General features: G+C 41.6%; 1 protein-coding gene across 1 annotated transcript in view; it reads right to left on the bottom strand.

Moving 5' to 3' along the window:
* Positions 1–2100: 2100 nt before the first annotated feature.
* Positions 2101–26714, bottom strand: part of CMYA5 (cardiomyopathy associated 5) — a 46309-nt gene continuing 21695 nt past the window's right edge. The window contains exons 3-13 of the mRNA XM_055791630.1: positions 25859–25954; positions 24906–25139; positions 23175–23197; positions 21111–21232; positions 16503–16652; positions 15303–15449; positions 11766–11910; positions 6068–6201; positions 5172–5271; positions 3909–4085; positions 2101–2965 (exon numbers count right to left, since the gene is read on the bottom strand). Coding sequence (XP_055647605.1) covers positions 2713–2965; positions 3909–4085; positions 5172–5271; positions 6068–6201; positions 11766–11910; positions 15303–15449; positions 16503–16652; positions 21111–21232; positions 23175–23197; positions 24906–25139; positions 25859–25954 — 1581 coding nt within the window. The 3' untranslated portion in view covers positions 2101–2712. The remainder of the gene's footprint in view (positions 2966–3908; positions 4086–5171; positions 5272–6067; positions 6202–11765; positions 11911–15302; positions 15450–16502; positions 16653–21110; positions 21233–23174; positions 23198–24905; positions 25140–25858; positions 25955–26714) is intronic.

Below are 26714 nucleotides of genomic sequence, written 5' to 3'. Positions count from 1 at the left end.
CAGGCAAGTAAAAGATCTCAGCAGATGTGGCGCCAGGCTTTCCAAGGACAGGACAGTTTGCACCATATATTGTGGCAGCTTAATTGTGGCTTTCAGGATCTGCTTTCCTCACTGGTGAAATCTCTCTCTATACTGAATGATAACTCTTGTATGTTGTTTTTTGTTTAGCGTGTACTTTTTTCCATATCTCTGAACATGATACTGTCTCTAGGCTTTTCTTCTTTCACTCAAATTAGTACTGTTTAGGCTCTTAAAATGACATTTTCAATTTAAAATAATTTATCCAGCTTTTGTATAAACAGTAAATACTCTTTTTGAATACTGCCCAATGGAAAAGTTGAACCTTATACAAAAATCAGCAAGAAAACAAGAAAACAGAGTCAGACAGTTTTTCAAAATGAACCAAACATTTCAAATACTGATGTGCCTTCAGTAAAAACATTTTGCCAGCCTCAGATGTTGTGGTAGTACCTGAGTAATGATGCATGGCAATAGACACGGCTTTCACTTTTCATGTTAAAACCATTATTTAGAAATACACCATTGCCTTTAACACAGCAATTGCTTCTTGCTTTCATTGAAAAGGCTACCTACATAATACCATGTCATTTTGCTCTCCTCCTCACTGGCTGTTCCCTTGGCGATATACCACTTTGACGTCCTTGAAGCAATTCCACATTTGGGACAGCAGCAACCAGGGTGAGGAGAACACAAGTGAAATCGCCCCAGTGCTGGGATTTTTTAGGTTTAGTTCAAAGCGACACATTAAGCTCTGGAGATAGTTAAACCTCCACTGAGCTCACTGGCTGCAGGAACCTGGGGAATGCACCCTGCTGACACCACTGACCTGCCTCTTAGTTTATCACCATCTGCTCTCTGTGTCTCTAGCCTGCCTTCTGCCTCCTCCTCCTCCTCAGCCTTCATGGTAACACTACCCCCAATAGCCTTTCTGTCTTCCTTTCCCAGTTAATCCTGGACATTTTCTCACCATCCTCCACACCTCCACAAAACACTTGCTTAAACCAACAGGGCACTATTCTGCTTTTTCATTCCCCTCTCCCCAGCAGGGACTTCAATTAAAGGCACTCTTCAATTGAAACGCCAAAAAGAGCTCTGGCTTAAAATAAATGGTCACAGGATTTTGTTTATCTTGCCCCAGCCATCTCGCCTGAGCCTATGACAGTGTGTAGTGTGGCTTCTCTGGGACACCAAGCATACAGCAGGCTAAAGCAGCAAGCACATGCCTTGGTGGTGTTAAATCATAAATAAAGAGCAGCAGCAGGCACCTTCTCTGAGCATAAAAAGCAGAAGCTTCCCTGTAACTCATTTAAGTCCTCTCTTCAGAGACAAACCCTCTGTTAGACTCCTGAAATCTGCTTTACTTTGTGGAGTACAGCTCTTCAGCTGAGCTCAGAAATGAGTCCAGCAGCCCAGTCCTTCACGGCAGAAATCTCCAGAGCAGACACAGCATGAAAAGCATTGCCTGCCTGCCTGCCTGCCTTAAGATTAATGTCCCCCCAGCATTCACTGGAGTTCAGCACCACTGGCATTCATGTGTTCAGCCCCTGGGGCAGGCAAGAAGACAACTGCACCACCAGTGTGTGAAGTGCTTGGAAAAATGGTTTGAAAAAGCTAAGGGGGAAAGTCAGCATCCTGTTCCTCTGCTGACATCAACCATTTCTAGCCTGCCTGTTTTGATGGCCCTGAAACACTGCATCTCACTGCCACGATGCTGATGTTAGTGTAGGTAACAAGAGAGAGCAGGACAGTTGCAGGAAAATATCCACAACCCTGAAATTAAGAGCAACCAATCTCTAAATGCAAAGGTAAAAAGCAGTGATGGAAAAAGGGTGATCCACGATAAGATTGCTGGTAATTTGACTGTTCCCTAAGGTCCCAGGTGGCAACCTTCCCTTCACCATCAAAACCACTTAGCCAACAAATTGAGGACAGAAAGCATAGAAGACTTTTAGCACCAGTATCAAGTTTCCTCATACATGTGTTTCATGAGTATTCACAGGAACAGGTATTTGCTGACACAGTCAGGTAGCTGCCTGTTAGTCTGCTGTGAGCAGGTTGGGTAGGTGTTGCATATTCAAACTTTACATGACAGATATGAAGACTAGTCTGGGATTCACTTATTTTGCAAATGTGCAGATTTCTAAGTTTTCAAGTTTTCTCAATTTGTGCATTTAAAAAGAGTTGGCAAACAATAACACAAGATGTATTAACCTACAGAATGTTCAGTTGTTGAAATTTTTGTACATTTTTCAAACATATCATGTTGGATTCAGGCTTTGACTGTCCTGGTAAATGATGAAATGATGGCTGTCACGTATTGCAGTGAGAAATGCATTTATTTCATACACAGGCTCATCATCAACTTTAAAAAGACAGCTAGCACTATCATTTCTACAGGGAAAATAATCTCCCCCCCTCTTAATGTTCATATCTAACAAAACTTATTTTTCCCCTCAAAAGTACTCCTGTGTACATCACTAGACACACACTCCACCTGAAGGAGTCAATTTTTTCTCCAGGCTCAGGATGACTGTGTGGCTGAGCATTAACTACAATTACTGATGATGTGGGGGAGAGCTGCGTGCATAGCATTCATCAGTGAAGACTAGACAACCCTCCCGGGCACCCCTCTTCCTCGCCCTGTCCCCTGACACTGCAACTGCCAGTTTTTCTGTGGCATAAAGCAGGGGATTAGCTGTTCTTTACGAACTCTGGCAGCTCCATTCCCGTGCACAGGGTAAGCATCCCAGCCTTCTCCAGGGCAAAGGCTGGGTGAGCAGCATCAGTGAATTTGTGCCTGATGGCAAACAGCACCAGTTCTCTCTCTGCATTGAAGAACAACAGCCTGCCACCACTGTAATCCAACAGGATGCCAATCCTGGTTGGGTGTTCTGTCACATGGACATCACTCATCACACCGGTGTGAAGAAATCTGTAGAGAAAGCTGCAGGAATATGGAAACCAGAATACAGTGAGCCTCCTCATGGTGATTTACCAGAAATAACCTATGGCTTTATTCCCACCTATTAACAGGTGGCTGCATACAGCAGCATATCACATGGCAACCACATTTTGCTCAGTACGTAAGCAAAACCAACACGGCATTGCTTCAAAGCCCTGCCTGGCATGCCGATGAGCTCTTTCACTTCGTATCTTTGGACTCCCAGCATAAAAGCAGACTTCCTGTAATCATATTACTCTATGTATTTCTTATTACAAGTCTTTATGCAGACTTAACCATGAGCTCTGCTTTGGCAAAATCCTTTACGTCTCAGATGTTTCATTTAGCTACTTATGTTCATGCATCTGTATGATTTCACACTAAAAAAAGCACACTTGTTTAGATCAAAAGCACCTTTATGCCATTAATAGGGTTATGCCTTACAAACCTCCAAGCAGCCTGGCACTGGACTGTTTAAAAACTACCCCAGCACCCTGCAGCCCTGCCACAGTGGCAGTTGGGTGCCCACTGCTGTGAAGGACAAGGCAGGAGAAGGCATTCCCTATGGAGTCTTGACATTTATGAACGCATTTATGGAAATAAATACACTTGCTGGGATTTTGTGCAGCAGTTCAGCATACACGCCTGGTATGACAAAGCAGTAGCAAATTAGTTTTTTAAGTTTTATTCACTGCCTGGTTCAAGGGCTGTGAACTGGTCTGTCTGAGATTAACTTTTATTTTTTGAGGTGCTTTATAAGGCTTTTTTTTTTTTGTTAATTAAGAGGAGGCCTAAAGCTCCTTTGTAGTTGTCTTTTCCTTATAACTCAGTTTTTCAGAAAGAAAGCAGAAGAATCCTTTCTGCTCTTGTGATTTCTGAAGCTGGCCAGCTTCATTTACATGAAGGGCAAGTAACCTCCGAAGCAGCTAGACCAACTAAGCTTTACCTGGTCTGTGTAGGACAGCACAGCATGCACCAGGAGGTATCACTCAGCCCCAAGATACTACTCTGTGGCACTGCCTTGTAGCAAATCCCAATCCTGTAGCTTCTGCAGGCAGTGACAACAATTTCCCAGTAATGACGTCCCCTAGCAGGCAGCAGTTCACCCAGGACTGAAGGAAACCTGTTTGTGGAAGAGGCATACAGTAAAGTGAGTATGGTGGCAGACCAACCATATTGTGATATTTCTTCCAATCACATCATGTAGCAGCATCTAAAATTACTAATTGATTGCACTCTGTTCTTCTAACTGCAGGGTTTTATCAAAGATTTGAATATTGTCACTGAGAGTCGTTTCATCTTTGCACTGGGATGGACTCATCTTAAGGAGGCAAACCCATGCAACTTCACCAAAAGTTATACGAAGCTAGAAAAAGGTGGAAAAGGTGACTTTGGAGGCAAAGAATGGATCTCAAATTTATTCAGCCTGTGCAAACTATGAAGTATGGCTGGTCTGAGTAGACACAGTGGCAAACACTTCGCGTGCATTCAGCTGTAATAGTAAAAAAAAGTGCTTAAACCGGTAATACCTCATTACTTTTTAAGAAGCCATCTCAGTAATGGAACAAGTTATGCAAGCTAACGTGTACTTGTGATTGGGCCAGTATCAGCATGTTTGGGGTTTTTTTTTTTTGCAAAAATCATGTTTGCAATGGATGGAGCTAGGCTGGTACAACTGTTCTATAGATACCCCAGGAACACTTCCTAGTTCTCCAAAGCCACAGATGCTTTGGAAAACATTATCAATAATGCCCTCAGTAGAGGAGCAAAGTATGGGAGATGGATTACTTCCAGCCACAATATATTAAAAAATAAGCCCACAAATCTGGCCTTCTTGGGGCAGCTACAAATTGCTTTGAGACTGAAGTGCTCTGAAGGATTAAGCAAGTGACCATGGACTGAGGCAAACCCAGCAACTGCAGTAGGTACCACTGCCTTTGACTTTCTGGCAGTTCCTCAGTGTGAAACTGAACTCTTCCCAGAACGTACATCAACGCTGCTACTGGCTTTATTGAAATATTGCAGTGCTTGAAAGTGGGGGTCAACCACGCAAAGTCCAGGGGCTGTGTCTGAAATGTGCCAGCACTGAAATGCTTCAGTTCTACAAAATTAATTAGTGTCAAGTGAAAGCTACCTATAGGCAAAAATAAGAGTGAGGGACCCATCCTGAACTCCACAGGGTGATCATGCTTGTCATGATGCTACTCACCCCATGAATTTCGTTTTCTCAGGAAGGCAGATCACTGTTGCATTGGAGGAGATTTGCAAAGCGGGATGGGCTGTGTTGCTCAGCAGGTGAAACCGAGTTCCTGATACAATTAGTGAAAAGGAAACACCAGTTATGAGAGGCTGGCAATGTTAACACAAGATGAATCATAAAACATTAAGCAACAATTACTACCGTTTTAGCTGTCAACTGGACAGAGTTGTGTCTGCTGGCAGGTAGACGCAACAGAAAATAGGATGCAAATGCTAAGGGTCTTCTAAGCTGTGCCTGATTGGGATGGCAGTCTAATATTCAGAACTGTAGCTAAGTGATAAAGGAGTCTTCACTATTTAAAAAGGTTGAATAATGTTCAATCTATTATTTTTTCAAAATAGCAAATTTGAATTTTGAGGCTGGTTTGGAAGAACCAGACATGTTTTAATGATATTCATCTGGAAACCTTAAAGTTTAAATCATCCATTACATTTTAAAACTGTTCTGCGTGTTTCCTCATCCCTGAAATCCAAAGTCCACAAGGATTTAATTGTAAGGGGCTTTTTTTTAAGATTATGTTATCTTTTATCAGAACGTGCTCTGCCAGACTCAAGCAAACTGAGATCCCTGAAGAATTTTTAATCATTTCATGTATCTGACAGAATTCAATGTTTTTGCTTCTGAGGTCACATCAATTTTACACTGACATAAATACACCAACTTAAAGTGAAGTCATCCGTGACTGTGCTGATTTTAAGCAGCAGATAAAACACAATCCCTTTTATCTCAATAACTTGCATACTCTCCTATCAGAAAGTTTAGGTTTGATTTCCAGAGGAAAATTCCATCTTTGGCTGCTTTGCCCCTCTGTCCCATTGTTTTGACATCAGAAAATGGTGATCTACCTTTAGTTGAGATGAGAGCTGCTTCACTTTGTTCACTTGTCCCAAATGGGTTGACAGCCTTCAAGTAGAAGAAATAGTTCACATTGGGCTCCAGGGATACTTTCAGTTCAGGTCTCTTTATACCAGCAAAAGATCTGCAAAGTTTTAAGATTTTCATACTTGAAAATGTATGCAGATACCCAAACCTGGAAAGACTAATTTATTCAAACAGCTAAGCCAGCTAACAGTATTGTCGACTACTGAAACAACAGGCACAACTGGAAACTCCAAATCAGAAAGGCAAACACTTATTTTACAAACAAGTGGATCATGTAGGAGCTTTGGCATTTGTCACTTGAGGGATCCTCCTTATTTTTTCAGACAAATTTTCAGGTCTTTGTTCCTGTACCACCTTCTCACTCCGTGCAGTTATCTGGTGTAATGCTTACTTCATTTTACAGCATAAGTCATCACATGAAATGCAAGCAGCACAGAATCGAATTCTCATCTGCCTCCTGTGAAAAATCTGTTTTACAAAATGGACAAGCTTCTGAAGAAAAAAACCCCAACCCTTTTAATTAATTCATTTGCACCACAGTGAAAACAATTCTTGTGTTTGTACTCTCTGGGCACATATTCCAGATAAAAAAAAGGATACCCATATCTGAGACCATACTGAAACCATACAGTTCTTATTATGACCTCCTGGCTCACAAATTGTTTATCAACAAATTCTTGACTTTGTCTCCCTTATGGTGCCATGCAGTCTCACAGACTGGTTTAGCAAAAGGCAGCGGCAGGGGAACTGCCTTTGCACAGTGCCCTGCTTTGTGGTGCCTCAAAACCTCCAGTGTTCACATACTCAACTGTTGGTACTTTGACACACTGCTGGAAAGCAACAGTCAGTACCAACTCAATATGATCACAGGTGCTTTGAAGTGCCACTGGAAGTACTTTGGATGGCTAGAAAGATGCCAACTTTATTTTCTGTGTTGTCAGGAGTATGAAAAATTGGCTTAACAAATTCTCATACACTGGATCCTGATTTTCCTTGATTTTGCTTTGACTGATAGCTGCAAAGCCAGAGAGTATATATTCAATGCATTGTATGCCTGCAGGTAAAGACTGTTCATCTGTATAAAGGTGATAGTTGCCTCCCAGAAATGCTTATACAAATCTTCAAGGCAGTTTATTTAAATTCATGAATAGGAGACGTGCCTATGTAAAGGCACTTTCCCTTCAACCTCAGGTTTGAGAGTGGCACCCAGGATGGTCTCCTTCCCACAGGTAATGTCTCTATGGGAAGCTAAATTAAACAAATTACCTTTTCTAGCCCTAATTGTTGTGACCCCAGAGGAGGTAAGGTAGGTGAGTCAGCAGTCAGATCAGATCATTGCTATTCACTCATAGTGTCTGTTTTTCCACATATGTCTCACCAGAGAGCAGTACAATCTGAAGAATAATCGGTGCTCATCCATCAGGGTTTTTCACATGCTTGCCTCTGCTGCATTTATTACATAAAGGTAAAATCCTATAGCACTACACACACCAAATTCCTGCTAACACCACATAGAGCTCTGCGTCTAGGAGGATGGCTCTGGGGAAAGACTGGTGCATCATTCTTATTAGATTGTAACAGGTATTTTGTACTGACAGCTGTCATAGAAAGTGATTGAAAGCACTGAGAAAAAGCACAGGGTGCTCCTGTGATCTGTTTTTTTCAATTTGAAAGAATTCCAGAGAGGTTGGGGCTCTTGCGTGATCAGCACAGGGCCATGTCACCTTTGGGAAATGTGTTACATTAATGCTGGAGCTAATGCAGTAAACAGAAATGGGTTGCCCAAACGTGGTAGCAATTGCAGTTTGCTTCACCCCCATGACTAACCAAAGCACCAACCACAAGAGCACTTCAGCAAGGCACTGGGAGTTTGGCAGGCTGGTCGGTTCTTACTGAAAGATTCAGGGAAAAGGTGCAACCTGATGAGTTGCTTGATGAAAGGAACCCGAGATCTTTAGACTTGGAAGAGGAAAAAAGCTCATCTGAGTGTAAGGCACAAGAGAAAAAGGAAAGATGAGTTAAAGAAAAATACAAGATGGGAACTGAGCAAGAAGGCAAATATAAAAGAAGTGAGAGAAAGGAAAACTGGGATGGAAGCAGAGGCAGGGGAAAAGAAGTGGGCATCTAAGCTTTGAAGAAATTTGTCCATGCTTCCTGGGCAAGTCTCACCCAATCTGTTCTGTAAAAGCACCATTTTGACATCTTTGACATGTATCTGAACCACAGACTACCAGAAAGAAGTTTTGAGCAAGTAGTTACAAGTGAGATGAAGGGAGGATATGCTGAGCTATTTGTCAGAAGCTGTTTATGGCAACATCTTAAGCACAGTGATGCCCTCTTCTGTCTTCTCGCTTTTCCAGCATTAGACCTGCTCTGCAAGTAGACGGTAAACTTTTTGTTACTGGAAGTGCTGGTCTTGCATTGGCAGAGAGGGTGACACTCAGTCACTTCCACTTTTACAAACTCACTGCATAATGTACTAATTTCTGCCTCCATGAGTCTTACAGATTTCTCATAATGTGATACATGGTTTCCATCTGAACAGCCCACACACTTAATCCCTGGACTACGTTTCTCACAGTTTTCCATCTTCCACCCACAGCTCCATTGACTTCTCAACACAAAGAGGCTGAATGGTGAGAAAATAGCAGAGCTTTGGAAACTGAAAGAAAATTTCCAAGCCTTGTGAAGATTCTGGAAAAAGAATCAACCCAGGAAGGAGCTTTAAGACCAAAGCAGGAGGCCAGGGACTCATTGTTGCAGTAGACTTAAGATGATTTCATATGAAACCATGTCCCTCAGATGGCAAGCTGGCAAGGAGAGAGAACTCAGAAGGGAAAACACAGATAAAAATATTTTCTAAAATAGTATTTAGAAGGAACTTTTAATGAACTCATTTCCAGATGTGCTTCAAATTCTCTCCCTGGGGAGCTGGGACTGCTCCAGAACTACTCTAAGGACCTCCTCAGAAATATTTAAAAGCTGCCTGGGCAAGTGGCTCCATGTGGCCCTGTTTGAGTAGGAGTGTTGACCAGATGACCTCCAAAAATCCCTTCCAACCTCAACCATCCTGCAATTCTGTGACATGTCCAAGGCTCCCTGACAGGGGGCTGGCCCAGACCAGGGGGTCCACACTCATCTCTGGCTGTTTGATGGGGGTATTTCTCCAGCCTGCTCCCTTGGCTGTGTCCCTCGCCTTGGCTGAGCTCCTAGAACAATGTCTGTGAAAGTAGCCTTGTGGGGTGGGACCATGCCACTTTCTCCAGGACTTGGCTTGGATGTCCTTCCCCAACCAGTGTTTTCAGGCTGTGTCCCCAGCTGCAACTGTATGAACTGTCCAGAGTTGCTGAGAAACGTATTTGAACTCCCACCCAGGGACTGAGAAATCACTCAGCTACAGGGCCACCACAAGCATGAGAGGCACAGGCTGTCTGTCAAAGGACTCCGCATTTGGCTGCTCCCCAAGATGAGTGTTGCTCAGGAAACTTGCAAAGGACAAACTCCAACTTTCAAGAAAAGCAATCAGAAGAAACTACAGTATTTCCAGGCGCAAATGCTAGGTGTCCATAAAGACACAGTTTTATTCCACCTGATAAAAGTACTTGACATAGGAATTCTAAGCTCCCTACAGGTACTTCCAAGAAGGCAGCTTCTCACTATATCAGCTACATAAGGCATTGATTTCTAGTCCTCACTTGCACCATGGGGGCCCTGGATGGGAGCAATACAGGCAGCAGTATGCTCCATGTACCAGCAGGCTCTTTTTTCCTTGGCTTTATGCAAAATAAATAAATACATAAATAAATAAAATAAAAAAAATATTCTCCATCACTGAAATGTCTTGTGCTGTTACAGAAGCTTTCCAGGTTAATCTCAGGGGGTTGCTTTTGGAAAAGAAAAGAGTGGTAATGCTTTAAGGGAAAATAAGTGGTAAAAGATCATCTTTGACACTGTAAAAAGAAGTCAGAGCCCTTCTACAAATACAGAAATTTAAACTACAGCAATTCTGAGAAGATTCATGACTTTGTCCTGTGGGAATTTTTTACACTTGTCACAGTAGAAGGCCACCTTCCACTCACAGGGAGGCCAAAAAGTCAAATGTGACTCAGTGTAATTACAAACAAGTTAGAATTTCCACAAGGTCACTGAGAAAGGGAATGGGTCAATTCTGGCAGCTTTTTGCCACACTTATCACCCCACAAGGAAACTGCTTGGTGTTATTGACACCTCGCTCACCAATTACAGAAACTGTCACACTTTCTGGTCGTTTTGAGAAAAAGAGGTAATTCCAGTTAACAGCAAAGAAATCTGAGGGCAAACACACAGCACAGGTTTTGGGAGCATCTGCATTATCCTTGACCAACAGTGACTTTGGCAGGTTGACAGGGACTTGATGGCCTCATGAAATATGTATGAAACAGTGCAGGTCATGGTTGCCCTCTGAGAGGCAGGAGAGCTTGGCAAGACCAGTCCTTGATTGCATTAATGCAGCATGCTGCTACTGCATGAAAAATAGGTCTCCCAACCCCACAGAAATTTTTTATTTCAATTTTTAACCTACTTTTGTAAGCAGCAAGGCACACACAGTTTCACTGGCATACTTGTCTGCTAGAAACCCATGAACCTTTTAGTCAACTAATTTTGACTGCACAGGGTAGAGCTCTTCCTTCTCTGCCATATCTCCATGAAATCCATGTGAACTATCTTCCAGGTGAAGACCCCTAATCAGGCTTCCAGGGAGGCAAAGATGACAAACTCAGCTGGACTGAAGCTCTTCCACAGGGTCCATATGGCAAGTCACCCCTCCACCTCCCAAAGCTTCCTAGACATTTGCAACTATATTTTACTGGAAAAAATGTTTTCATTGTTTGTAAAAAACAAATTAAAACCCCCAAGCCCCAAGTATTTACAAAGCACCATATAATTTTTCTACATTTCGACAGTGTGTGGTTTCATGGCTTAGTGGTGCCTGCATTCCTCCTCACCCTCCAATCTATGAAGCATAGACTTTGTGTAGGCGAAACCAGAGAGAGTCTGGCGTAAGCAGACACCACCCCCATTTTCAAAGCTGCTCTTTAGGTTGCTCTTTGACCTCTGTGGCATGCCTGCACAGTTCAGCAGTGCTTAGCTCAGCTGTGCTTTGAGAGGCACCTGCCTGCACATCCAGACAGTGGAGGTGTATCACCAATATTACTGGGACACCCATACCACCTTCACTATGCTCCAGTCTGGCTCCTACGTTGTTCACCACAAAGCAGAGAGCAAAATGGGTCCAGTTCCTCCATCCCACTCCTTCCCTTGGAGCTCAGCAGCTACCCTGCCCTGCCCAGGGCCATGACATCTGCAGGGCAGCAGTTGGTTCCCCAGCCACCACAGCCCTGCAGCTTCTAGTTCACTGCAGACAGTGCAACATCTCCAAGGTTTTGGGCCCAAATGAATGGGATTTCCTGGTTAAGCAGAATTAAAAAGAAGTATTTTTATGTCCCAGCCTGATCTCATAGATTAGTGTCTGTCCTATGAGCTCCTCAGCACGCAGAAGCAGATTTCTTCCTTGTGCAGTTGGAGGCAGAATAATCTCTTGCATAATGACCCACGGTCTTGGGGATGCTGATTTGTGGCTGCCTAATCCGACCGAGCAGTGCTTGCAATGGTGGCACTGACCTGAGACCCTCTCCTTCTGGCGAGTGCTGTCGACAGTACTCCAGGATGAAGGACTCCGCCGACGCCGAGCCAGCATGCCAGCGGACAGTGGCCATGTCCCAACACACTGTGCAGTCCTCGGCCTTGATGGTGGGGACAGTGGGTGCTGAGGACACAGGGACATATTAGGCATACCGCAAGGAGTGCACCAGCAGCTGGAGGGAGATGCTCAAAAGGGAAAGGAAAGTCACCTCCCCCAAAATCCCACAGGATAGTCAGTTTTGCCCACCTTTACAGTGACCATTTGCTTGTTTGTGTTTCAACAGCAGAGGGTTACATTACAGGGGAAAAACCCATGCTAGGGAAGTCACTGTGAGTATTTGTGCATTACTGCACATCCTTAGAACACCCTTGTAGATTTTTATGCCTTTCCTCAAGCACATTTTCCTCATTTCTGCCAATCTTAAAGGAGCAGAGCACCAAGGCAGTACCGCCTACAGCTCTCCCTGCATCACCTCAGTCCTGTCCTCAGCAGTCCCTGCATGAACTGCACCAGAAACAAATGTGCTGCTGCAGAACTCACAGGGAGATGCTGACTTTCTGCTTAATTATGTCCTGTTTATTTTTGCAATGCTACAATTTGGTCCTGTAATTTCTCTCTTTTAGAACCTCAGTTTAAGAACTACAGGCCCAACTGCAAAACAGAAAACAGAATGTAAAATAGTGCACTGAATGCAAGTAATCAAAAGCTATTGTGTGAAATTGCACATCCAGCATCATGGGCTGAAAATGGATCAGTTGTATTCACTTGCTTTTTCCCTCTCCAAGGAATAGCAACATAAATGAACCTTACAACCTGTTGTTGAAACTCATACAAACATTCTTAATACCAATCCTTAAAAGAAAGGTTATTGATTTAAAAAAATCCTAGTCATAGAAAGCTGTTTGCTTTTAAAAATACTGGGTTCCAAATAAGAGGCCTAAGACAAAAGTAGAAATTAGACAGTGTTATGATATGATAATCTTACAGCAGCGCAACAAGCATTCCAGACGCATCCTGTTTTGTAAGAAAAACAACTTGTTATTAGTAGAACAGGAAAGAAAAACACCTACAACTACATATCAATTTCCTGATTTAGTGAAAATCAGGAGATTAGCAGTTCAGGTTAAGATGTACTTGATATTTTACTACAGGAACAGCTAATCTAGGTATTCAGCAGAACAATGAAACCGTGAGATTGATTCTCATCTGGTAATACATCTGTGTAGCTCCCTTAGTAACAATCCCTTCATTCTCTTCCGTCATACTTTATTATTGCCTATTTTTAAATGCATCTGTTCCTAAAGAATGTAAAATTAATAGCTAAATCCCCTAATACCTGCATTCAGCAACTGACACACATACCCTCACTTACGTATGTGCAAACAGTATGTCACAAGACATCAAGCTTTTTTTTTTTTTTTAATATGAAATTATCTGTCTAAAGAGTAGATGGAGTGAGCATACCAGAAAAAGTTGTTACTGTGCTTCTGAGATCTTAACAAATTAACTGCGGTTAGAATATGTATCCGATATCCTCATAATAGTCCAGTGATTTTATAAAAGGCAAAAAGAGTAAGTTATTACTCTGTCCCTCAGGTACAGGGTGAGGATCACATAAGTTTTGAACAATGGAGGAAGGTGCATTCACACCTGTGTCTTTAGGATTGCAAAGAGCCTTCATCCAGAGATCAGTTTGAGACAGACAGACAGGGGATGGCAGGTAGAGGGATACCTGCTGCCTTCAGCATCATTCCCTCACAGAAAATACAGCTTGGAAACAGTGTGCTCCTGAGGGAAGGGTCAGACAAGCTGTGAATTTGGGAGGTGGAAGAGCAGGAGACAGAAGACGCTGGGGGGATTGCTGCAGCAGCACCCACCTGCATTGCCCACAGCTCCCCAGGCTCACTGCTACCTCCATAGGTGCTATCCCAACAGAGGAACCTTGTGGGGGTTCCCAACACCTGGAAAAGGCACAGCCTTGATCCACTATTAATGTGCATGTTCCCATAACTGCATATACCAGCAAATTATTTTCTTTTATTTTTGGTAATTCAGATTAAAAGCCGGCACATAAACTCTAAAATCTTGCTTCTGAGTTTATTGGACTGCTTGAAGAATCAAAGTATTCTCTAGCTTTATGTCAGGGTAGCTGGGCTCACACTGAGGAACTGGTTTCCATTACTGGCGCTCATCTTTCCAGCTTTGGTGTTAAGGGGGTGCAGTGGTTCTGCATTAATCGGTGCTCACCAGTGCTCCCGCAAGTCCGTCTGGGGCTCAGCACGCTCCAGAAGGAGTTCACCTCATCTTGAGGGAAGGTGTTTAAATGAGCCCTTATTTGATCTAGTTTATTTGTTTTCTTAAAGAAACAGGCCAAACAAAGGCATGAAAAACTCGAGGATATTAACTTCTTCAGAAGGCTTCAAATGGCTTCAAAGAGGTGAGAAACCCCTTTATAAATTATGATTTATTAGGTAGCAATAATTCATTATTATTGACCATTTTGCAGGAATTCTGCATTATGCCTACAATTACATTATTGAGGCTGTAAAATTTGAATTTCTATTTTGAATTGTCTGGAAAATAATCTTTGATGAGCCAATGAATAGCAAATCGAATATCAAAGAGAATCATCAACAAATTTGAAGTCTAGTGGATTAAGCAATAGGCTTGAAGCTGTGGTTGCTGCCAAGTGATTTCAACAATACACTCAGTGTTGCACAGTTATTTAATTACAAAACTGTTAAATATGCTTGTCTGTATTTTGTGACTGCAAGAATGGAATAATTGTTTTTATCCTGTAGCACTAAAAAAATTGCCTGCAAGAGGGCCTCAGACACAGGATGCTTCACCTTGCTTGTAATTCAAGAAGCAATAGTTTTGTCAATACAAATTACTAAGGAAATTATAACTCAGGAAAAATAGCCAGTCAAATGAAGCTCATGAACAGTACTCATCTAATTCCTCATCATAATTTGTACCACTTAAACAGCAGCAGAACCTCTCAGCCACAGCAGAGATTTGTGTCCCACTGAGCTAGACACAGCATGTAACCTCAGTAAAGCAGGCCTTCTGTTGAAAAGTTAATAATTTAAATCAATCCAACATAGACGTATTTGGGAGGATGGCAGAGAGGCAAAAATTGCAGCTGTTTTCTGCAGGAGAAAGCAGCAGAAGCCGCAGGGAACAGCCAGGTGGCTTTCCCAGAGCTTCTTGGAGCATTGCAGTGTACTTAGGAGAGAAATTTGTGATGTGCTGCACCAATGCCCCACTTACAAGGTGTGAGACTGGGAACATCTTCAAATATGAATGCCTTCATGTTTCCTCCCTGGAGCAATTAAGCCACTATCTCTTAGCAAATAAAGAAATGACCATGAGTTGCCTGATATCTGCCAGATGGGCTAAATCAAGAAGTTTCTTCTGTTTCAGTAACACTATGGACTAGAATTCACCCGAGGACCTGAAGCTTATAATAATCAAATGTCAAAATAATAATCAATGGTAACATATGTACATACCTGTTTTAAAAATGGCTTTTTCACTGGGTAGGCTACAGCCTGTGCCATTCACAGCCATGACCCACACACTGTAGCAACAATCTGGCTCCAGGTCCTCCAAAATGCAGTGGCTCTCCTTCACCGTCACTCTGTATTCTTCCACCAAAGCTAGGAGGAACACACACATGAACGGGATGTCACACTCACATGTTGCACTGATACGGCCTACAATGGCATCTCTCAACTAGCAGGTAAAAAACAGCCACTGCAGAAAGTCCAGAAAGTGTTACTAGCCGAGATCTCCCTCTTTTACTCTGACACAGTTTTGACAGAAAGTTTCTGATATACCCTTGAGTTGAGTGCACTCAAACACCGTTGATGGCAAAGGGAGATTATGGCCCTCAGTCCTACTGAGTACTAGACTGCAAATTTGTGACATACAATCAGCAGGTATCAACCCTGGTTTCACCACTCTATACCAACAGTTTCTCATAATGGACTTTATAGCTCTTAGCTATAAATTAGCTATTATAAAAAGCCCTTAGCAACCTTTAGCATGCACATGCATATACTCACGCACCCACATACACACATGGATTTGTGCAAAGCCCAGCTGCTTAAAGTGACTTTATGATCAGTCTGAGCTTTGTAATGAATGAGCAATTCAATCCCCTTTTCTTAACTTCATATTTAACATTTTAAGTATTTTAATGTCGATTTGGAAAAAAACCCCAACTGTCTGCATATGCAAATGCTGTGGAAATACTGCTTATCTTTTCCTGTAACTTTTTTTCTTGGGACATATTTCTGAAGCACACACAGGACCCTAAAAGCCTAATGAAGGCAGACCCTTTGGGAGACCTGTCTGTAGTCCCTGTGAGTTCCTACGGGGCAGCACAGACACATCCTCTCTGAAGGCCAGGCCACTTCATAACAGGGCACCTCAACAGGGATGTTGCTGCTTCTTTGCAAACAACTGCCTTGCACTTCACAGACCATGATATTTATCTTGCATTTTGGGGGACAAATGGGAGCAGAAGGAACAGCATCTACTTCACCCTCCTCCACCGTTACCCATCCTTAGTACTACATACAATGCCTTCACATCCCTTCTCGTCTCTCTGTGCCCTGGGACCTCCCCTGCAGCTTGGCCTCCCTTCTGATGACCCCAAACCAGAGCAGAAAGGACTCCTGCCATTGTGAAGGGAAGACCTTACGTACCCCCTGCATCTTTGCTGGCTTGCAGCTCCTCCATACAGTAGACCTGGAAGCAGTCAATGGCGTCCCCATCATTCACAGCCCAGTAGACAGCTATGGAGGTGCTGGTGGCCGAGTTTGGTTCCTGAGGTATGACAGTCGGTGTCTGTGGGACTGAAAGTCTTTCATTGTTACTTACACTCCTGTATTTTCAGCCAAATTACTTACAGGTTCATGAGGCAACACCCTTGCTTATTTTCACTCAGGTTGCTTATTTCCACAGAACAAGCACAATAAGTATATGAAATGTGGAATATTGGTGCACTTTTAGAGCAATACGCTGTCCTAAACTAAGAAAAGAAAAAAATAATTTCTTAGCATTGGAATCTGTCCTTTTCCCCCACAGTCTGGATAAAATAAAATCCAGTCCTAGTACACCTGAACCCAACACGAACCATGAGTCCATGCCCTGCCCAGCTCTTGGGGACCTTCCCCATGGGGCAGGACCATCATGCAGGTAAGTCATGACACAGTTGTTCATTTCTGACCTCCAGTGGGGAGGCTCCCAGGGCTGTAGCAATCCTGGACATGCAGAGGTGTCATACCACTCCAACAATCCCTCTCCTTTCCCCAAGAAACCTGCTCCCTTCAGTCACAGGGAAGGTCCTCCAGCTCTGTGCTCCACTCTTTGAGGCACACGTGCTGATGAAACCTCAAGGGACTCCTGAGAATTTCAGGCCACGTCCTCAGAAAGGCCAGAAGACTGGACCCTGGAGCTTAATGCAGGCTCCTTTGGGTGATTGCCTTCTCTATTACCTGACTTTGCCTTGCAGCACAGGCACCAGAGGAGAGGACACCTTATGAAGAGGATGCCCACGAAAGCAGAGGCTGAAAGCACTTGTTTGTAGCAAACAGCACAGGATAGCTCACTGATGGGGAGAGGGAGCTTGCAGAAGAAGAAAGCCTTCTCCAGAGACAGATGTATATAGCTGATCCCAGAAAGGTGGGCAGGGGAAAGGACCTGACACACCAGGAGGGGATTCATGCAGTTTGTCAAATCCAGACACTGACCGCAGCAGGGATGTGCTATAAGCAAAGGGAGGCTTTAACAGCACAGGGGAGCAGGTGGCTCCCTGCAGACTCAAGTCCACCCCTGCCCAGAGGTGGACTCCTACTGCAGGTACACAGCTAGGTGCTCCTGCCTGGCATGGTCATTTTCCCACAGACCCAGTGGACAACGAATAATTGGTGCACAGGTGAAACTGAGCTCTGGCAAAGCATCTGAACCCAATGGGACAAACAGGAGCATCCCTCGCAAAGAGTGCTTCAAAGACCTCCAAGGCTCCCCAGCTTTCTTATAAACTTTGTCTCCTGATCGGCACAAATCCATCCCTGATGAGATATTGTTCCTTTCTACAATTATGGCTTAAATGAGAGGGAGAGTAAAGAAAGAAGAAAAAAGCCCCAAAAGATGCTCATTGTTAAAGTGATTGCAGGGAACAAAAATACATGGTTCTATTTCTTCACCCAGTAAATTTCCATATTGCATGAATTCTCCTAGAATCTCAGCAGCAAGCTTTTGCTTTTCTTCAGTTATCTTCACAGTAATGATGATGATCCCCTGTGGCATGAAAAAGGCAAATGCAGATGCTGGCTGTTGCCTTATGATTTATACAGAGAGCTATCAGTACAGTAGGACTACATCTGCTTCCCATTGAGAAAAACCCTCAACCTTCTAATTGCTAAAAACAATCTGCATTTTGTCTTTTGACTGCATCTAGAGTTGATCAATTTAAAAATTGATCATCTTTAGGAAAAGACTTCCTTTCAGTGGACCTGGTAGGGAAACCAGCTTTTTTATTCCTGTGAAGCTGCCTAGAAACAATTGTTTTATGATCAGAGAAACCCCACAACTGCAAGATTTATTATTATGCCAAATCTGAAGAGAAGCTAGCTTAATGAATAAAACTCCTGAAAAAAAATTATATATAAAAATTCAGTTTGGGAACATTGAGAAACATTTTATTTCTAATTTCCTTTTTGCTTAATATGATACAAAATTCTGAAAGGAAATACTTTCAAAGCAAGAAGTTGAACTATTTCTTCAAAACCAGAGCATTTATGTGCTATCAAAATGCTGGTCCCTTTTTAAATGAATTTCAGTTAAAGAAATGAAATATTTGCACCACAAGTTTGACTAAATCTTATTTTTTTACAGAAAACCATGATGTTTTCTCATCAGTTCGGTTTTTATTGAAGTTTTGTGGTGTAAGGAAGTTTTTACTTCATGTTACCTAATCTCCACAGCCCCCAGGAGAAAAAATTAATAATCCCAGATATTTTATGGATATTTACTCCTTTCCAATGTAATGAGAAATAAAATTTCCTTGGCTTTGTGGGCTTGAAGAAAAGCAGTTACATTCCCCTGTGACTCTAATGGAAGATTGTTACAAGATCCTCACCTTCTGGTATAAAAGGGCAGGACTCGTGGCAGGCTTTGGAAATAATATTTTTAAAAATTTTAAAATTATTCGCACTCTTCTTGTGGCAGAGCCTGGGTTCCAATACACTCAGTGTCATGCTGCAAGGATTTTTTATGCTTATGCATTTTTCAATGGGGCTTACATGATAGGAGGAAGAATTTGAGGGAAAAGGGCCTTTCATTAGCTGATATGGAAATTTGGAAACTGAGGGCATTTTGAAGGAAAGATATTACTGAAGTGGTGAAAATGAAATTCTATTAAGTTGTTCAGCAAAAGACTATACTTTCTGAAGGAAAAAACACATTGATTGGAGAAACATGGTAAATTCACATGTATTTCATCAAATGGTTCAGTCAAAAAAATTGAGAGCGTCTGACGTTTGCCTCCGCTACGTGATAAATGGTGTACTCAAGACATTCAATTCCACATAAAGTTTCGTGTGGGCATTTACCTCTATTTTTCTTCAGGAAGGGTGTAATTTTGAAAGAAATAAATATATATTTTTTCCACTGCTCACCGAAGTAAAAATCACAATAGCAACTGAAATACCTGGTACTAGAAAGTGAAGAATGAAAACCAGGTATTTCAGAAAGAGAAGAAAGTATAAAGGATGAGAAGCATTGAAGGTTGCTTGCTAGTGGGTAGTCATGCATTTCCAGTTTGTCAAAGCAAACTGGTCCGGAGCCATTGGTGTTCAGCAAACACAGTAGCTAATGCAAATCGAGCTGAAAAGCGGATCTCAGCAGTTTAGGGAAAACCACGTGGAAGTGAGTTGTAGGAAAAGGAAATACAGTATGACAAAATGGGTCTGTCCTCCTGGATGGCATTGCCAGTGGGTAGCAGGCCAGGAAGAAAGAATGTTTGCACCCATGGGACTGCAAGAGGAAGTTTAGGAACTGAACCAAGACACATAGCACATTCACATCACTAAGTTAACTCTGACTGAGAGTGCGTTACAAAAAAGATCTTTTTATGTGACTTCCTAAAAAAATGACATAGGTAACACTGCATGCACAGCTGCCTGACCACCTGAGAAGCTTCGAATGCTGCAGGCAAATTCATACAAATCTGACAAAGGACATTAAAGTCTCAGAGATACCCAGTTCATCTAAGTCTAATAAAAGCAGTGGTGGGGTGGAGAGAGACCATGTCCCCATAATGATGCTGCTGAATACACTCAGCTCTTACTAGACACCGGAGAGTCTGTGCAAGATGGTGCTTCTCCAGTGTTCCATTAGGCACCTGAAAATCCAGCCAAGAAACAAAGCACCTTAGGGAAATCGATGCTCTAGTTCCAGTGCTCAGGGACCAAACATGTGAGAAAGAGGCTTTGCTTGTAAAGCCACAGAGTGACCATGATGGTGGTGATACATGCGATCGTGAACGAGAGGTCACAAAGCATAACAGTGAGATGCAAGATCCCTAACAAACTTTCTCTTGAGAAAGAGACACTGGAGTAAGACCCCTTTTTGAGGAAAACAAATCCACAAATTGGTGCTGACAAATTCTTCATTGACAGCTGTCCAGATCCAGACAATTTCCATAGATGTATGCACAGGCAGAGCAGAAAGCCCACACAGGCAGGCTTTTTACAGGACATGAAATATCAGATAAGCAATTTTCACCGATGATCTCCAAAGCAGAGGCTGTTTCCAGCTACAGTTAACCACTTTCCCTTCACATCCCGTGGGGGTTTCAGGTGCCTCCATTCACTTAGCACAAGCCCAAGGACCTGAGCTGTCAGCCAGCCTCCTGCTCACCTCCACACACCACCGATGCTGGGGCTGCTCCCCTCGGAGGAAGAGAGCTCAGGACACCCTTTAATTGCTTCTTTTTGTCCCTGACTGCAAGCAAACAGCAACTTCTTCAGCCTCAGGAGATATACAGGTAGAGACTTTCTGCTAATCTGACATAGAGACAGCTGAAATAATGCAAGAATCCTCCACTTTCCCTCTGTTGCTCCTCTTAGTGTTCTACTATAAGCCAAACACTTATGCACAATTAGACTTCATTTTACATTCAGCTCTGATTGCTAATTACATGGTTTGCAAACCAGTACTTCTCAAATAGATTCTCTTTTTAGCTCACTAAAATTTCCAAAGCATTGCCAAAATGTTGGCTTTTAAAAAGATGAAATTGAGATCCTTACCAGCCACATGTTTTAAGGAGTGCTGGTTACTTTGTCCTGGACTGTCCGCATAGTGCTCAAACAGTGAAAAAGCACTGGGCACCTTTTCTAAAGAGAGGGTATTGTCCATCGCAGAAAGTAATCTGTTTGGAAGAAAACACATAGCTGTCCAGTTAAATCCCTTGTGGCATAGTTTTCCAGAGGCCAGAAGCAAAGACCATGCAATGTACGTTTCTCCAAACACTTCCTATGAACTTGAGGACAACATGCAAGGAGAAACTGCTTCCCTGATTTTGAACATGTAGAGCATACCGCGGTTTGGAATCTGTAGCACCGTGAGAGTGCACACGGTCTGTATAGATGTAACCCATGAGAGCATGAAGTTCGCAGCAAGGCTCCCAAGAGCACAGGGGCTCAGACTTACTAATGCAGTGCTCTTAAAGGTTACAAACCTTAGAGCTAAAATACAGCAGCTGACTCCAGAGACCTGATGTAAAACAGCTGCTTGTGGCAAGCAAAAAAACCCCAAAACATGAGAGGGAAGATAGATTCCACTTAATTAGCCCATATTTGCTGAGTTCATTACAGGAAAAAAACCCCAACATATTTTTAACTCTGAGGTAGAAGCAGCCTCAAGGAAATGAAAGCTTATTTTTTTTCAAGGCAACTGAATTTTACCTTTCTCCCCTTCTTTTTTGTCAGTCACTGAAGTAATCATGCATAATTTTAACAAAGCACAACAAATGTAAAATACACTTTCTTTAGAAAAAACCTAATTGTTATATAGACTTGTTCTTGACATTTTTTAGCAAGTCAGTTATTATAAAAGGAAAGTAATAACAAAACCCATGCACAAAACAGAATAAACTTTATGTTTAGTGTGTAAGTAAACAAGTAAAGATAAGTATACAGGAAGTCTTGGAAAATTGTTTTGTCCCATTACACTTGCTCTATTCTTACGCAATAAAGTACATGCAGATATGTGTCCAGACTCTCACATTTTGATTTACAACATGTGAGTCCAAATTCATACTCCTAATTCTGCAGATTAACAGGAACCATGAAGGTTTTTTTGGGCACATTCTCTTACAGACCACTCTCCGAAGGTTGTAGTTTGACCACAAATCGAAACCCTAGTGTCATCGTTATATCCCAGTCCATGTCAGTATGCATATCACTGGGCTGGCTGTGGCAGCACTGACAAGGGTATGTCTGAAATACATTGCACAATGCCCATGCCCTTTGGGCAAAGCCAACGGCAGCAGTGTGGGCAAGGCAGATCTGGGGTCTTGCATAGGAGGAGCCTGCAGCCAGCTTGTCTGCATATTTGTAGCTCACCTTAGAAAATCTATTGGGGGAATATGGGCTTATAATCAAACACTTCTTTCATAAAGGATGGGTCTCACCAAAATTACTTCCTTGAGGAAATCACACACGGCAGAGAACTGTTCGCAATTGTATGTATTTACTGGTATTGGCTGGCAGGCAGGCTGGGATGCAGCTGTGGTGAGGCACCAGTCCTCTGACACATCCTGAATCAGGCAGTGCCGATGGAGAGACATAGGAAAACATCAGCCTATAGTCTCCTGGTAAGCTTTTGAAAGCTACTTTATCTCATTATTTTTCCTGGAGCTGTGTTCAGAAATATAGTCAAACAACCCCAGCCATGTGAGTGACACTGCATTATAAACTTTCAGAGACCAGGTACTATAGAACCAGACTAGTGAAAAAAGAACATACCAGTGATGTCTAAGAGATGGAAGTATGGTCAAAATGTTTTTTAGTATATGTGTATATAATAATAACTACAAGGAACATCTGTTTAAAAACGTCTGTGTAGAGATCAAAAATTGAGCTGACATTTTAAAATGCTACTTGTTCAATTGATGTATTACAGAACATTTGCAAAACACTTCAAAACCAGTCAGTTACAGCAGCTCTTCTCTTAATATCATTCTTTGCAAGGTTTATAAAAGTAGTTATGAATATTAGCAGTGTGTTTTCAAAGCTTGCAAATACTAAATGAAGCACCCAGCATGCTAGGCCTAGTACTCACTACAGTGCACTAACTCATACTTCATATACCTTTTATTGAATTCTTTCGATGACTAGAGGAGGAGAAAAAGAGATATTAACAGTTTTCAAAGCCCTGAAAATGTTGAAGAGCCACTCATCTAACGGTCTTGCTACTCCACAGATATAAAATACACATGACTTTATTGGCTTGATGTCTGGGATGCTGCTCATTCACAGCAGCAGAGAATTCGGTTCCTTAACAATATAGCACTTCAAAGCTCTGGCTCAGCAGGCTATCAGAGTCTAAATCTGGTTTTAAGCCCCTGAGGGGTCAGTATTCAATACCCAGGTTTAAAGACTGGAGCACAGTCAGATATTTTCTTAAACCAAGACTTTTACACTTAAACAAATCCAAATTCTGGCTGAACACTCCTTCATAACTTCTTATCACTAGAAGCTGGGTGAGATGTATATGCATGGAGTGAGAGTCCCCCCTGTGCTCCATGAATCTTCAGCTAATGTTCCCTGGCTTGTGGACAGAAAAGTTTCCGTTCTTTATCACTAACAGAAAGGAGCAGGGAATCCAGTAATTTTCAGAGCCCCCAAAAGAATTCCAGATTGCAAAGATCTCTTTGTGAAAGCACTGCTTTATTACCTCACAAAATTCCGGAAAATAAGCTATATTTTTCATCCATCCCAAAACAGCCAACCTACCACAGCATTCACTTGGTTTCAGGATACTAAGACATTGTGTAGCTTGGAACAAGGGAGGAAGCCAAATATTGCTATTTCTATAACTGCTGGTATATGGGCTGGGAGTTTGTATTTGGAAAGCTGTTTTATTTTGCACAAATGATGGATCTTTAGACAGTAATTTGAACTTTCCATTTCTTGCATTCCAGGATAGTTTCTCTGCAACGTCAGACTACATTCTAACTCCATAATGGGAGATTATTGTCCCAAAAATCCCACCCCCTTCAAGACCGCTGATAAACTTGTATAGAGGAGAAAGCACCACAGCTAGCTTACAGACAAGTTGTGCAGCACAAGAACAATCTTGGAGGACCCAGGCCATTAATTTTTAACCTGTAAGACCCCCTGAAACTAGCTTATGACTGACAACAGTATGAGCGAGGTACCTCTAGTCATGCAGATTCATAAGGGATATTTTTTACATCCGGAAAGGACCATTACAGACATGCACCTCACATGCACATTCCTAAACCTAGCCCATTCTCATACTTCAACCCTGGCTGGCAACAAAGCACCACACAGCTGCTCACTGTTTTTCAGCAGTAAACATTTATCACAGCCTCAGTAATTTGAGTGCATAACTACTGTCTGTGCTCATTAAAAAAACCCACAACAACACAAAAACATCACAACCCAACAAAAACTCTGCTTTGGATAATTTTCAATTACACTTTCTTGTTTCACCCTCATTTTTCATAAAGTACCTTTTACTCTAATATTTCTTATTCCTCAGCAGACAATTAATTGTAGATAAATTATTGAACTGTCTCTTAGCCTTCTCTTCACAAAAAAATCTTAATGGCATGTCATGTTTTCATCCTGTGCATCATTTGCAATTCACTCTGAGAATTCATATGACAAAAAGAAATGATCTAGCAGTTTCAGAATGGAATAGCTGAGCTTGCAGGATTTAGCCGTCTTAAAAAAAAAAAAAAAAGAAAAAAAAAAAAAGAAAAAGGTAAATAACTCTTTCTCAGCCTAGATACAGTACAGTGCTTTCCTAACAAGTATCATGAAAGCTACAGTATGAAAGCCATTTTTACTTACATTTAGGAAAACAAATCCATCAAGTTCTTCCATTTCTTTTGCTGTTGTCTCCAAAGTTTCCTTTGCTGAATCAACAGTTTGCTGGAAGTTAACCATCTGCTCATACAGGTACTCCATTTTCATCTTCTTTACTTCCTCGAAGTTCTCTGATTTCTCATCATATTGTGCTACCACTTTCTTAAGCATGTCTTCATTTTGCTTTTCCAATAACTCTGCATTTTTCTTACAGTTTTCCTGCAAAATAAAAGCAGATGTAAATTGGTCTGCTGAAAAAATCACAACATCTAAAGAATACACAGCAATTCTCAATTACTCATTACGTCTCAATTACTCATACAATTACATCAATACAAGCTATCCTCTCGCATCCTGACAATAAGAGAACTTTATTTCTGTAAGCAAGCTCATCTGGGAGAAATAATGCTAGAGAAATACATTAAAACAATGACAGATTTTTTTTATTTTTTTTTTACTGTTAATGTTTAAAGTTCTATATTTAAGCACTGAGCAGGAAGTCTGACTACAAAATTGATAAATAAGTCCATACTTCTAACTGAAATTAATACAGTCCTCAAGGCTTAAGAATTTCGGCATTAAGAACTTTTGACATTGGGCAACTCATTTAAATGCTTCACACAGGATTCTAAATAAAGACACAAACAGTGTGAGCTTTTTATAAGCACAAAAAAAATGAAAGGAACCTTTTCCTCCAGTGCTTGACAGTCACATATTCCACTTTGCAACAATGTGCAAAAAAAGCAATCTTTTTCTTCCCCTACAGTTAACACCTTCCAGTGGGAGAAGTCAATTTGGGGACTGGAGAAACAGCCTATTTTAGTGGAAATGATGACGCTACAAAACAAGGCAAGCATATCTTATAAGTAATATATATATATATATAAAAAAATTAAGTAGAGGGAAAGAAAACTAGTGTGATAAAACACTGGACTTACCTCAACAGAGTTAAATAGTAATTCAATATCACCTACAAACTCTTCAATCTTCATTGACTTTTCTTCCACTGCTATTAGTAATTCATTTAACTGATTCTGAAATTTAAAAATTTTCAGTAATATAAACATGTTGTTTTATACAGGGTTTACATGCAACTTATTTTAGGTGAATATTTCTGTTTTGCTATGAGCCACCATTGGAACAATTGCTAAATTAAGTTCAAGTATCACCCTGCTATAATGACAAGCACAGAAATAGCAATTGGAACAGTCACAAAACTGTTTCCAAACCAGAAAAGTGAGCTCAGATCGACAAGGTGCTGAGTGTCTATACAAGCTGTTGAACATTATGAATTCCAATGTAGCTTTGCTAGAGACTGAGGGTACTCAGAACCTCGTGAAGGTCCTTGAGAGACCACAAGAACAAGTCCATAAAAAGGAAGATAATGCAGGTGATTATGAGTCTAATAGAACATGCAGTGCCATGATTTTTTTAATCGGAATTTTAAAGATATTTCCTATAAACCAGAATCATCAAAATCACTGGTTGAATTAGATGTGGAAACAAAAGCAGTCCAAGGGACAACAGGCATCAGAGACAACTCAGAACTTTTTCTTGGTCATTCCTGACCTTTTGTGAAAGCAAGCTGGATATCTGCTCAGGTGCAATTTATAATTTATGACAATATTTAGTTTTAATTAGCTGGCATAAATCTAAAAGGAAGGTTAACTTAATTTGGTAACAGTTTCATATTGTGGCAATTTTTTTACAGCTAGATCTGTTGAAAACTAACATATGACTTTCTATTGATTAGCAATGTCACATTGGACTGTACAGTTTTATAAATATTTAGGG

This window comes from Falco peregrinus, chromosome Z (genome assembly GCF_023634155.1).
Source record: "Falco peregrinus isolate bFalPer1 chromosome Z, bFalPer1.pri, whole genome shotgun sequence".
Taxonomy (NCBI): domain Eukaryota; kingdom Metazoa; phylum Chordata; class Aves; order Falconiformes; family Falconidae; genus Falco; species Falco peregrinus.
The sequence above is the reverse complement of the archived record's forward strand: the minus strand, read 5'-3'. Positions and strand labels throughout refer to the sequence as shown.